The following is a 13501-nucleotide window of genomic DNA, read 5'->3' on the forward strand; positions in this document are numbered from 1 at the left end:
GCATTCACTAAGAATGTGAAGAGATCTAAATGGCATAGTTAACATAATCTAAACCCAGGCAAAGGTAGGTAGATAACAGGTAGGTAGATAACTCCTGGCTGTTCACTTGCTGTAAATATGAAATTAGACCCTGGCTAGGAAAGGAAACTTGTTCTGTAATTAAAGAAAAAAAATTCATAAACTGAGAAGTGAAATAGAAAGTGAGGCTCTCTCAAACCCAGAAATCCTGCATTTGCCTCTCTTGTGAAACACCTAAAGCTGTTGTTTCTTAACCAAGGTGTTCTTGCCGGGAAATGGCAACTGCTGGCTGCAAGGATGACCTCCATGGCAGATGTTTGGAAGCCTTAAAAGTTCCTTCTTGGAGGCCTAATGAGAAGTGAGATTTGTTCTCTGGCTTCCAGAATCCATGAGCTGTGTAACTCATGTTTTCTTGTGTCTCACATCTTCCAGTCCTAGAAGAGCTGGATGAAAATGTTGGAAAACGTGGGCTGCTGCAACCTCTTAGATGAGCAGGCAACAGAGCAGGCAGGGCCTGAGAAATGCCAGCCTGTTTCTTGGGGATCTATTCACTAGCATTTCTATTGGGATAATTAGGTATTTCCAATAAAAATGTATTTTTCTAGGACACTCCTAACCACTTCTGTTGTGAGCACTCTTCTAACATAAGGCACACACACACACACACAAATAACAAAAAGATAAATCCCAAGGTAAAAGCTCTGAAAACAACCTACAAAATCTGACATTTATGATGAGCTAGTGTCTGCAAAAGTATCATTGAAATTGAAGCTTTCATCATAACTTCTGCAATATGAATGCCAGATCCTTTACACTCCTTTTGATGGCTCCAAGGCAGTGAGTCTCCATGTTGCACTATTCATGCCTTGCAGCTAATGAATCTTTTGCAAGACAACACTGTGAAAGAAAGAGATATCCTTTTAGCAATGCAGTACTTCACAAAGCTGCCATGTCTGTGCTGTGCTGTTAAAAATCTACTGTCAGACTGTGCAGCATCTTGATGGGAGTCATTTCATTTTCCAGCTTCTACTCTTTTTTTTTTTTTTTTTTTGTCGTTTTGCTTCATAGCTTTCTTGTTGTAGAGCATCCTGCACCCTCAGACAAAGGGTGAGCAGATGGGGCCCTTTCTGCCAAAAGTGTAGACCAAAGACACACCTAACTCCTTTCCACCTCAAGGCAGCTCTTCAAATATAGGTGCCTAACTATTTTCTAATTGATTATAATTTGGAGGAGGAAATTCAAACAAACAACTAGATGTAAGGAGATGTGGGAAAGAAGCTTTTAAAATGCAGACAGTGCAGCTTCATGGGAGCAGAGCTGCTGAGAGGGAGACCCATCTAAGAAATGTAGTAGTCTGGAAAAGGAAGCTTGCACATAGGCTTCTGCACATTACAAAAGGCATAAACCCCCCCCCACCCTAGTCATATGATTTATCCTCATTATTATCAAAGGATTAGAAGCCTTCACCAGGATAAAGACCCTGTGAGATTAAAATCCATTCAAAGTTTACGGGTCAAGCAGCTTGCATACCCAATTTCATAAGGAAAATATCCTAATGCATATGACTGTGGAAGGAATAATGTAAAAAACAGTTGCTTAGCCTGCACTGCCTGCTCTACTAGAAATAATGATGCACCACTGACAACATCACTGTCAGAGTTGAAAATATGTAGGTGTCAGTCCCCTAGCAAGTGCAAGCAAATTATCTTACTGACTTCAGCTTGTAAATTGAAAATACAAAAAAACCCAAAACAACAAACCACCCCAAGGTGAGAAAATGATTTGAAGTGTTTTCTCAGCTTGGTCAAATGACTGGGAAATGTCTCACAGGTGTTTCTGGAAGGCTGCCAAATGAAAATCAAACTAATAAACAAACACTCCTCCTCCACACCAATTCTGTGTCCTGTTCCTAAACCACAGACATCATATCCATTTTTCACTAACAAAAACCAGGACTCTGGAGGACTTAGAGTCACAGCAAGGCCTCCTCTTTATCTCCATAGTCATAAACTCTGAATTTTTGTAAGATTCCTACTCCTTGAGTGGCAGACTTCACTAATGTAGGAAAATAAACTGAAACCCACTGAAGCCAGTAAAAACCTCACACTGCCTTCAGTGATGTGAATCAGGATGGTAAGGTACCTGGTTTTAATGGAGGCTCCTAATTCTTCTCCTTCATTTCCAGCAAGGGCCAAATTCATTTGCCTTTTTTAGGCTCTGTGCTGGCAAAAATGAAATTGGAACCCAGTGCCCCCATCTTGTAGCCTCTTTTCTGCATTATGTTAAAAGCCAGTCTCCTTCATGGCTCGTTTCTTGATATCATGAGAAAGCTGTCATATGCTCCCTTCCAAGGGAGGGACTCTGCTGTGAGTATTGAAAAGTCATTTTTAGAAGCATCAGTAAGTATCAGCAAGTGAGGTTTTGCCTAGCAACATTTCAGATTTCTGGGGCTGAAAGGTTTTGATTATCACCTTTATCTGTGTGGCCAAGTCCTTTCTCACAGGTCCTCTCCATGACTCTAGATGACAATACATGACTTCCTTGATTTATTATGAAAGATGTGCATTTTCTTCATTTGCAAATTGCTACTGTATCCAGAAAAATCTGAATTTTAAGAGTTGCATCTTGGATAAAATAATGAATGAACCTGCCAAGGCAGAGTATAACTGATTGTGCCTGGCTTGCTAGTTAATGATATAATATAGTGTGACACTACACCTGCTGGTGGCAGAGCACAAGCAGTATGCATGCTCTAGCTAGTGCAAAACACAAAATAAACTGCTCAGATTATTTAGGGAGAACCCAATTTACTTCAAATGGCTAAACCACAACACACAGCTTGCAAATGAAAAGTATGGACTTTGATAATTCCCAGAAAAAATAAAGCTAAGGCTGAGACTAAAATGTTAAAAAAAAAAAAAAGAAACAGCTCCCAAGCAAAACATTCTATGGTGCAACAGTTAACCCTTAACCTACAACAGAGCTTTTATTTGGGGAGTGTAGATAATTTTAAGAACAATAAACTACAATCTAGTCTTCTACCTCAAATCATAGAATCATAGAATTGTCAGGGTTGGAAGGGACCTCAAGGATCAGCCAGTTCCAACCCCCCTGCCATGGGCAGGGACACCTCACACTAGATCAGGTTGCTCACAGCCACATCCAGCCTGCCCTTAAAAACCTTCAGGGATGAGGCTTCCACCACCTCCCTGGGCAACCTGTTCCAGTGCCTCACCACCCTCATGGTGAAAAACTTCTTCCTAACATCCAATCTGAATCAACCCATTTCTACTTTTGTTCCATTCCCCCAGTCCTATCACTCCCTGACACCCTAAAAAGTCCCTCCCCAGCTTTCTTGTACCCCCTTAAGATACTGGAAAGCCACAAGAAGATCTCCTCAGAGCTTTCTCTTCTCCAGACTGAACAGCCCTAACTCTTTCAGTCTGTCCTCATAGGAGAGCAGCTCCAGCCCTCTGATCATCCTCATGGCACTTCTCCGGACACCTTCCAGCATCTCCAGATCCTTCCTGTAATAGAGGCTCCAGAACTGGATGCAGTACTCCAGGTGGGGTCTCACCAGAGCAGAGCAGAGGGGGAGAATCACTTCCCTCATCCTTCTGGCCACACTTCTCTTGCTGCAGCCCAGGCTGTGATTTGCTTTCTGGGCTGCAAGTGCACACTGCTGGCTCATGTTGAGCTTCTCATCCACCAGCATCCCCAAGTCCTTTTCTTCAGGGCTGCTCTCCAGCCAGTCACTGCCCAGCCTGTATCAGTGCTTGGGATTGCCCTGACCCAGATGCAGGACCTTACACTTGGTCTTGTTGAACCTCATGAGGCTGACTTGGGCCCAGCTCTCCAGCCTGTCCTTCTAGATGGATCCCTTCCCTCCAGCTGTCTGCTGCATGACACAGCTTGGTGTCATCAGCAAACTTGCTGAGGGTGCACTCAATGCCTCTGCCCATGTCACCAACAAGAAAGTCACAAACCATTACATTTTAAAACAATAACACCTTGAAGAATTAACTTGAATTTCAAGTATAGCACCAGAGTTGTGCCAAGTTAACATGCTGCATTTCTAGCTGGGAGCTGTTCAATGCTCTACAAAGATCACTGCACAAGGGGTAAGAGTACAAGTGCAGCTGTTTATAAACTCATTGCCCTGTATGTGGTGATGTTGCAAGTCTGTATTATCAAAAAACAATGAAATGCTAAAGAATCAAAACAATTCAAACGCAATCTCCCCCTCAGTTTGGTTTCAGAGGTTCAAAAGCTCAGTTAAATTAATTTCCTGTATTTTCCATGGATTTTCATAGATTTACAGCTATAGGTGCAATAAACCTGTCAGGTGATAAAAGTAGCAGCTTAAGGAAAAAATCCTAACTGTTTCTTGAAAGCCTCATAAAACTACATTCTGCAAGGGGTTCTAAAAACTCTCAGTTGATCCTAATTCAGCATAAAACTATTTGCTTCCCAGTGCAGTGGGTCTGTGCTCACTGGTCAGTGCAGCAATGAGCAGAAGGTCCTGCACATCTGAAGGAGATGCAAAGCTGTGTTAGGAACAAACCAGCTTTCCAGAAGCTAGAAAACAAGCAAGTGTGACCAGTCTTAGGAGGAGAATTAATTTAGATCATTTAATGTTAACGTATTAGACTTCATTACTGAGCTGGAATCACATATTTCACAGCTCTACTTCTTCACATAAAATGATACCTGGCAGCAAATCAGAAAGAAAAGGGGGAAGTGATTTGACTAAGGATAAAACCATGGTACCTAAAGAAGTAACCAGATAATTAAGTGGGCTTTTAAATCTAGGTGATGTCAGAATACAGCCTCTCTTTTCAAATTCCCTCTGCCTCATAAGTTTGAAGGGTGTGAAAGGAGGCACTGACAGCTCAGAAGCTGATACTACATTTCAGGTAAAGGTTCCTCCACCAGTTCTCACAAAGATCTTCTCCTTAGCAGCACTTCAGCTGGGAAGAGGCAAGGAGAGGCATTGGTAAGTTATATGGATTATAGGATGACTACAAAGCACAAAGAAAAAGCAGCAATGAAGAACTGGAAATAGATTTTTGGAAGAGTCCTTTCCTTCATGCTGCCACACCAGGTCTGGTCAGAGCTGTTGGAAGTTACCTCTGGTAAGTATGAAATGAAATTACTTAATGACCAAGTACTTAAATCTTGAAACTTGTAACAACCAGACCAAGCGAGCTCTCTTTAAAAACTGGAAACCATAAAACCAAATTGGCTTTGGTGTGGGAAGCCTGAAGCATAAAGAAGTCTGTACCGTGTAGACCTAACAAAGCTTGGAAGGGCTTCTTTGGTTTCATGGTTCTGCATTGAAGTTTCTTCAGGCATACTGCTATTACCTAAATACATCTCTCCTTTCCACATACCTTGTAGTGGAAGAGGAATAATCCACAGAAGAGGCTGTACAAGTCAGCTGTGAGCAGGGAGAGGTTGACGGCAGTAGCACTGGTTTTCTTTATGACCACTGGCATGAAGCTGTAGAGGCCAAACATACAGGCACTGAAACCAACATACAGCAAGCCTGGGGAAGAGAAACAAGAAGCAAAGTGACCTTCCATAGCCTGCAGAAATGAGTGCTGCTGGAAATAAGCTGGCTGTGTTTTTAGAAAAGAACGAATAATGCTTTTTCAAAGGAACATGGATTCAAATTATTGAGAGACACAAATATATAGAGAAGCACTGAGAACATAATTCTAAATATAAAACCAATGAAAAACATATCAGCAGTGGACAGTAGGTATTTCTCTCTGCTGTCCATGATAGCAGAGCTGGTTTAAATTGGTGGCTCATGCTTCTACTGAATACCTCATGCCCAACCTTAATTTGGACAAATTAAATCTAGTCTCTTATGGAGCTGAATGTCTCCAAGGCCATATGAGTTCACCTGAGTTGTACAGAGCACACAATGTTTTCTCAGAAGGGACCCAAAAAAGTGAGTCGAAAGTATTTGCAGAGGAGTTAATGAGGCAGTGGTTTTATTCACAAGGACAGCACTCAACTGACAGAGGTCCTAGTCTTGTATTGCCCTCAAACCTGACAACCCACTTCACAGTTCTGCACCTCTGCTCCTTGTCTGCATTCCTTAATAAAGCTTTCCAGAGCTGAGACTCCTTGCTGCATGTTTACAGAGTGTCTCACACAAATTAGATTGTTAGACACTAATATGATAAAAATACATTACAGTAAAAATGTAATTTAATTTAAAAAAAAACTAAATAACTTACTGGGAAAGAATTCATTGCTTCAGTTATTACTTGATAAGTCGCAAGGCAAATTAATCAATATGAAGTTAAAAACCCAGTAAACACTTTGCTCCTCTGCTTTCAAGCAAATGATACTCCTTAGGCTGCTGTATGCTGCAGGAGCCTAAATTTAGACTCCTGACAGCTCTTCAGAGCATGTTGCTATTGCCTAGAAGTTACAGAAAATCTGATTTCCAAAATCCTGAAAGGGATCAGAAGGGGGAAGGAAAAAAAGCCCCTATGATTTGTATCTGCTTGCAGAGATCCACTTAGCTAAAAGCTCTGTAGAAAACCTGTCTGAAAGGACAAAATCAGCTGTGATAGTTTTGAGTCTCTTAGAAAGGCTGTAATGTAAGTGGACATCCATCTCAAATAAATAGAGCAGTCACAAAATGTCACAATTATGGGATAAGAATGAATTTATATTCAGAACACGGATAACCATGGTAAGAACTGCTTTTACTAACAGGTAGCAAAGTTTTAAGCTATGTGTTTTATATGGGTAACACCAGAATCAGTCTTAGGCAGTGCTTGAAAGAGCTGCTCTATGCAAACTCTCTAACTCTGCTGGAGCAAGCAAATGAGTTCTGATCAATGAGAAACTGTTTGCACACCTGAGCATTTAGTCAGCTTCCCTTCCAGGCTTAAACCAAGAACAGGTCAGTTGTAAAATCCTTCTGGACCTGAAGTCAGCATTCTCAAAGCACAGTGTGCAAATCACCAGCTGGTCCACCAAGCCCCTGCTAGGCAGTCTGGATTTCAGGGACATATCCAGGTGCTCTGCTGGGCTATGCTCTCAACTAACAGTACAATTTTATGGTATTGCTTTAGTGTTTACATTCCTTGACAGCCAACAACATGCCCTTCACTGCCTTCTCTTCCAAAGGGCATTTCAGTTCCAGTGGAAAACTGCTTAAATTATTGTTTTCCTATCAGAGGTGAATATAAAGAAGCATTTCATTTATATCTTAAAAATACATGTAATTCCCACCAGCTGGATGGCATTTGGTGGTGACAGTAAGCAAACTGGAAATAACAATGTATGATTTTCAAATATTGCTCCTTAGAGGGCCAGTTTTCAGACTAAAAATATGCTTTAAGTCAAAGGTTTGTAGTCTCAGCTTCCTTGGGTACCCCTGCAGAGCAAATGGCAGCGTTGGCAATCACCACTATTGCTGCAGTCCCAGCTGCTGGGACTTGTGTCTAACCAGGCGCTGAGTCACTGGCACCAACTGCCTGTAGCAGGCACTGGAAGGAAGCAACCTGATAAGTTAGGAGGTGATTTTCACAGGATGTTAGGGGTTGGAAGTGACCTCCAAGTGATCATCAAGTCCAACCCCCCTGCCAGAGCAGGACCGCAGAATCCAGCACCGGTGGCACAGGAGTGCATCCAGATGGGTCTTGAAAGTCTCCAGAGAAGGAGACTCCACAACCTCTCTGGGCAGCCTGTTCCAGTGCTCTGGGACCCTCACAGTGAAGAAGTTCCTCCTGATGTTGTGGTGGAACCACCTGCACTGTAGTTTATGTCCATTGCCTCTTGTCCTATCACAGGGTGCAACTGAGCAGAGCCTGTGCCCTCCTTCTTGACACCCAGCCCTCAGATATTTATAAACATTGATTAAATCCCCCTCAGTCTTCTCTTCTCCAGACTAAAAATCCCCTTGAGGGCTCTCAGCCTCTCCTCACAGGGCAGTGCTCCAGTCCTTGCATCATCCTCTAGCCCTCTGCTGGGCTCTCTCCAGCAGATCCCTGTCCCTCCTGAACTGAGGACCCCAAAACTGAAGGCAATATTCCAGGTGTGGTCTCACGAGAGCAGAGTAGAGGGTGAGAATCTGCTGATTAGTTGCTCTGTGTTAAACCCTGAGAAGCTCATCATTTGTAACTGTCTGCTTTCAGATGTGCTGGCACACAGCTGAACTGGGGGCTTAAGGTGCACAAAGTTACAAAGTACACTTCCTTGGAAAGTCAGACCGGCTTTTCCCTTAAATAAAACTGAGGCTAGTTTCCTTTCTCATTATTTCATCTATCACTCTACAAAATGTATCATGGTCTCATATGAAACCACTCAGTCAGACCACCATAATCATTCTCCTCTCAGTCAAGTTGTCAGCAGGTATTAATACTTAGACCTTGAAGGATTCAAGCAGAACAACATGGACTTGTACTAAGTGTGAAGAGGATGTGATGGATCAGGGCAATTTCCAAAATTAAAACCAGGAGGGCCACAGCCTCTTTTAAACATGACAGACATAACAGATTGCCTCTAGATCTTTATGTTAAAAAAACCCCAAACATTTATATTTTACATCAGCTGATAGGTAGCTCATCTATTCTTAATAGCACAATGGTGGCAGGTGGCAACAGGCCACTGCATTTTATTAGGTCCCCTGCTGTGACTTTATCACCACCGTTCAGAAGGCTGCTGATTGAACTCTGCCAGGCTGCAGGTTTGAGTCTGTTGAAGTGGATGACTTCAGGACAAGGCTGTGAACACCCTGCCTCAGATTTGTCAGTCACTGCTTGACAACTCTGTGTCACTGCCAATGCAAGGGAAAGCACACCCAGTGCAGGGGAAACCAAGGAAAAAGACAGAACTGCACCCAGTTGTCACCATTTGCTCTGTGTACACCTATGCTGCACTTCAATCATTGCTCTAACAAAACAAGTGCACAGCTATGATGCTCTTGCTAAGATGATCTCCTCCTTATGAACTGTAAGAACTCTTCAGAATTAGTGACTAACTTTCAGTAACATTTCAGTGGCATCACAGACCAAGCAGGACTTTTATTTTAATATCCCTTCTCACTGGGATTGAGTTACTACAGAACTCCCCTGGAAGTATATATGACATTTACACAGCTAGAACATTAATTCACCAAGACCACTGCTAGTTCAACCAGTACCAGATTCATTATGTCCCTGAGCTCCTTATCATGAAGTATAAACAAACACTGATGCAATTATGCTAATTATCTCAGATTAAAGAAGGCCAACACACTTAAAGCAGGCAGTTGAGTGTGCTTCTCCACAGATACTTTAAATTGATTTGTCATTTAACTTTATGGCTCAACCATCAGATCTCCAAGACTTCTAGGTGCAGTGTTTTGTTGAAAGCTGCACTGGTTTTGCTAATGTTTATGATTATGAGAGGGAATTGTGAACTAAGTTCAAAGGCAACATCAGTGTGTTTCACAACTTCTATCCCCTGTCCTCAAGGTTTCCCCACATAACCAGCTGCCTTTTCACACTTCTGAGCTGTCATTTTGATGCTCATTCTGAAACTAGTTAAGAAGCCATTCTCAATGATTTGCCAAAGCTTGAATCCCCTGCTACACATCTCAGCTCTATACTATTTGCATTCTGTAATTTCTTCTGTTGTCAGAAATAGTGAAAAAGTGATTAAAGGGACTCTCCTAAAGGGACTCTCCTAAATGCTGATTTGTTTGTAATGCAAATAATTTGTTGGACTTAATGAGAAGGGAGTCTTAGTCCATACACTCAGCTTCCACACTGAAATGGGAAAACACAATCCACTGCATAGCAGAACTCTCTTATCCTGCATGATGCTACCTAAAATTGTCTAAAAGACACATCTGCTATATTCCACCGACACTACTTAGGAAGCAATTAACTATTTGCATAGAGAAATGCTCCCACTGGAAATGAGTTTGATCAGGCTATAATATGCACTGAAAGTACTTTTTAACTTTTTTTTTTTTTTTAATTAGGTTCCATTTTGTTTCTTTGGCATTCACTGAAAAGGTTTGTTCTTAGTGACTTCCTCATTTATTTGTCCCAGTGTTGCACTGAATCTCAGAACTGGAACCCCACTGTTATACTTCATGGCTGTCTGAATAATTCTCTTATGGCATTCATACAGTTCAGCTGTTGGTACAAGGAAGGCATGATATGGCAGTGGGAGGACAGATCATTGAAGAAAGGTGAGGAAGCATGTGCTTCATCCTTTGGCAGCAGCTGGTGGAAGAGTCACAAGCATTGGCTCCTGTGAAACTTTCTGCCTGCCTCCCCAAATGCTGGTAGTCTCCATGCCTCCTTCAGCAAGCACCTTCAACGAGGTCAAGTCTTTTCTTACCTATTTGCCAATCCCAGGGAACTTTCAGCAGCTCTTTGTGTTCCATGATTGCACTATAAGGGAAGAAAAGGCAAAATTTGATGGAAGAGAACAGAAGTTAAATCATTTCCACTCATTCAGTTCAAGTGCTGGACAAAACAACACATATAATCTTATAACATAAAATCTCTGTAGGAACCAAATGTAATCAGACTTTGCTAATCCACTCTGCTATTATCCCTACATCTGTGTATTTGAAAGATCTTCAGGGTAGTAATCAGATGATATAGCATCCAATTTCCACCTGTTTATTTTCAGCTCTCTCTATACCTGCCCAAAGTACCCATCCCCCTATGTGTTCAATCCTCTTGTACTCTTCTGAATTAATATTCTGAAAGCTTTGAACTGTAATGATTAATAATGTCTCTGAGTTATTCACCCTTCAGAGTGGCTCTGCAGGCTGGCTTTGGGGAGAGTACTGTGATTTTTTTTTACATGTGAGACAGATCAAACAGGCTCAGCAATGAAAGTCAGAAAACAAAGCAAAGGATGGGCCAAGCCACAGAAATCAACTTTCAACATCTTTAACATCAAAATCCCAGATGGAGAAAATTCTAAGGTAGCAATGAGTCAGTGCTTCCCACTCCAGGCAAACAGACTCTTGGAAATTAGGTATCTCAAGAGCTAGGTCTTCACCCAGCTAACTGTTTTCTGTGATCTGTGATTTGCAGATACCTCCTGTTGTGCAGAGCTCTGCATGCTAGTCTGGACACTATTTTAAACGAGTATAAACCATGGAATTACACAGATTGAAAAAGAAAGTACCTAGCATGAAAGGTGGGATGTTGATAACCAAGTCTAATAGTGAACCTGCAGGAACTCAGTGCCTTCCAGATTAATCTGGTCTACAGAGTTGCATCCTGGAAATTTTAATTTGCTTGCTGCTGATGTGTGGCAAATCTAATACCGTGTATGGAATAATAAGATTATTTTGTCTGCAAAATAACTAAATTATAAGTCTCTTTGCATGCATAAGGCATCTGTCTCTTTTACCAGCAAGTCCTGAAGAATATCATGAAAACAAACTGCAATGTCTCTTGTTCTGGCATACAGATTTTGATGTAACTTAAATGCAGGAACATTGCTTTCATGCTGCTGCCTATCCAGGACAAAGAGAGTGTAATGCAGCATGCTATAGCCTGTGATTAATTATCAACAAAGAGGGGAAAGAACAATTTTGCCAGAGGTTGTCATTTAGTCATGCCACATTCACTGAAGAATTGGAACTATGGTGATCTGTGAAAGGTTGTGGTGATTGGAGGAGGTGCCTGATGACTGAAAAGAAAAATGTGCTACATCCAGTTTCAAAAAGATCAAAAACTACAGCCTGGCACTGACCTTCACAAAGATTATGGAGCAAATCTTCCCAGAAGCTGGTGGCAAAAATGAAGAACACATGGCTGGAAACAGCTAGCACAGACTTCTTCAGACCCTGCCTGAACAAAGTGACTGCCTTCTGTGATGAGATGGCAGGCTCAGTAAATAAAGAGTAGGGAATCGATGAGAGGATGAGGAGAACCTACCTTGACTTTAGCAAGCTTCCAACATGACTTCCTGAAAAAGCCTTAGAGAGTCAATAGGTGTGAACTGAATGGGTGGATGTGATGGTGACAGTGGACTACCAGTAGCCTAGAGAAAGCTCATGAAGTTTAAGTAAACCAAATATGAACTCCTGCACCTGGAGTGGAATAACCCTATATAAGAGTACAGGCTGGGAGCTGACTGGGTAGAAAGCTGCTTTTTAGAAACAAGCCTTGGAATCCTGTCTCTGAGACATTCCTTTCCCAGACTACTTCAATTTATAGGACCTAAAGGTGGTTCTGAAGTAGCAGTGTTTCAAAGTCTGGAATCACAGCATGCAGAGCTGGCTTCTCTTTGAAACAACTGTGCTTGGTTAAATTAAACCTCTGTGAGCACATAACTGTGTGGTGTTCGCCCTTCGTTACAGGCAAAGGTAAGAAAATGCTGAACTGCTTCATGGAACCAAGTAGCAGAAACGTTATTGGCCTCTCCCAAAATGAAAACTTTTGCCACCTTGTTAAAAAGGTACATAAATGAGCTAAGTGTTGGATCTCCACATACCACAAAAGCACTAGCAGCAAAAAAAAACCAAAACAAATAGAACCTGCAGAAGCTGGTGGAGACAAATCTGCTGGTGAGAACTTTTGGGTCAGAGGTTGACTACCAACACCTTAGGGCTTTCAGCAAAGAAATAGTTTCTTATTGTTTCCGTCCAGTTGTGTCCTCTGTATACAAAGATTGCCTTGTTCCAGCACCAGCTTCTTCTCTCCAGCAAAACAACTCACAGACCCTGAATGGTGACTAACTGCTTGGGTCAGAAAGGGCTAATGGCACTATAATTAAATTCAGAAATACAAGACATGAACATGACAGTTTTTACACACAGAGCAAGGCAAGGGCACCACTCTCATGCCCTCCTGAACACTGGTAGGTAACAAAAACCCTTTAGACAAAGATACTAGGCACATTTATGTGCCCTTGAATCCTATATTGTTTTAAAAGGAACTGTTTGTGTGGCAGCCAGTTAACAGAAATAATTTTAAATCACACATTCAGATCCCTCATAAATATAAGAAGCTTTCTGCCTAAAGAACTAATTAAGTGAGAATTAGTGAGCTATTGTTTTGATTAGTCTCTGTTCTCAGAGGCTAAGTAGCTCAGATGTGCAGAGAAGCATCCTGGTTTGGACTAGTAATCAGAAGTTATTCTGTGTGACAAGCCCCAGAGAAGGATGTACATAAAATGTGGCCATCCCATGCTGATTTGTATTAAACTCTCACCAGCCCCAGTACTACAGCACTGGGACCTGCCTTCCAACTCTTATGCTTGTAGGTGAGATGCTCATTAGGTATATGGGGATAAAGACAGGATTCAGTGGGTTCTGAAGTCCACGTGCCAATCACCTGAGTACTACATATTTTGAAGAGAAAAGGCCAGCTTTTTACAGGCTTTTGCCTTGTTTCCACCATATTATAACATGTTACACAGAATGAGCCAATCAGTAAAATGCTTTCTGGCTAGATGAGTTTTCTACACCTTTAGAAACCTAGAGTGACCTTTG

At 41.8% G+C, this 13501-nt stretch overlaps 1 protein-coding gene across 1 annotated transcript in view; it reads right to left on the reverse strand.

Annotated features, from left to right (window-relative positions):
* Positions 1 to 13501, reverse strand: part of SLC35F1 (solute carrier family 35 member F1) — a 201632-nt gene that overhangs the window by 14748 nt on the left and 173383 nt on the right. The window contains exons 6-7 of the mRNA XM_054393126.1: positions 10381 to 10433; positions 5412 to 5566 (exon numbers count right to left, since the gene is read on the reverse strand). Of these exons, the coding sequence (XP_054249101.1) occupies positions 5412 to 5566; positions 10381 to 10433 (208 nt within the window). The remainder of the gene's footprint in view (positions 1 to 5411; positions 5567 to 10380; positions 10434 to 13501) is intronic.

The sequence above is a fragment of the Indicator indicator genome, chromosome 27, assembly GCF_027791375.1.
Source record: "Indicator indicator isolate 239-I01 chromosome 27, UM_Iind_1.1, whole genome shotgun sequence".
NCBI classification, from domain to species: domain Eukaryota; kingdom Metazoa; phylum Chordata; class Aves; order Piciformes; family Indicatoridae; genus Indicator; species Indicator indicator.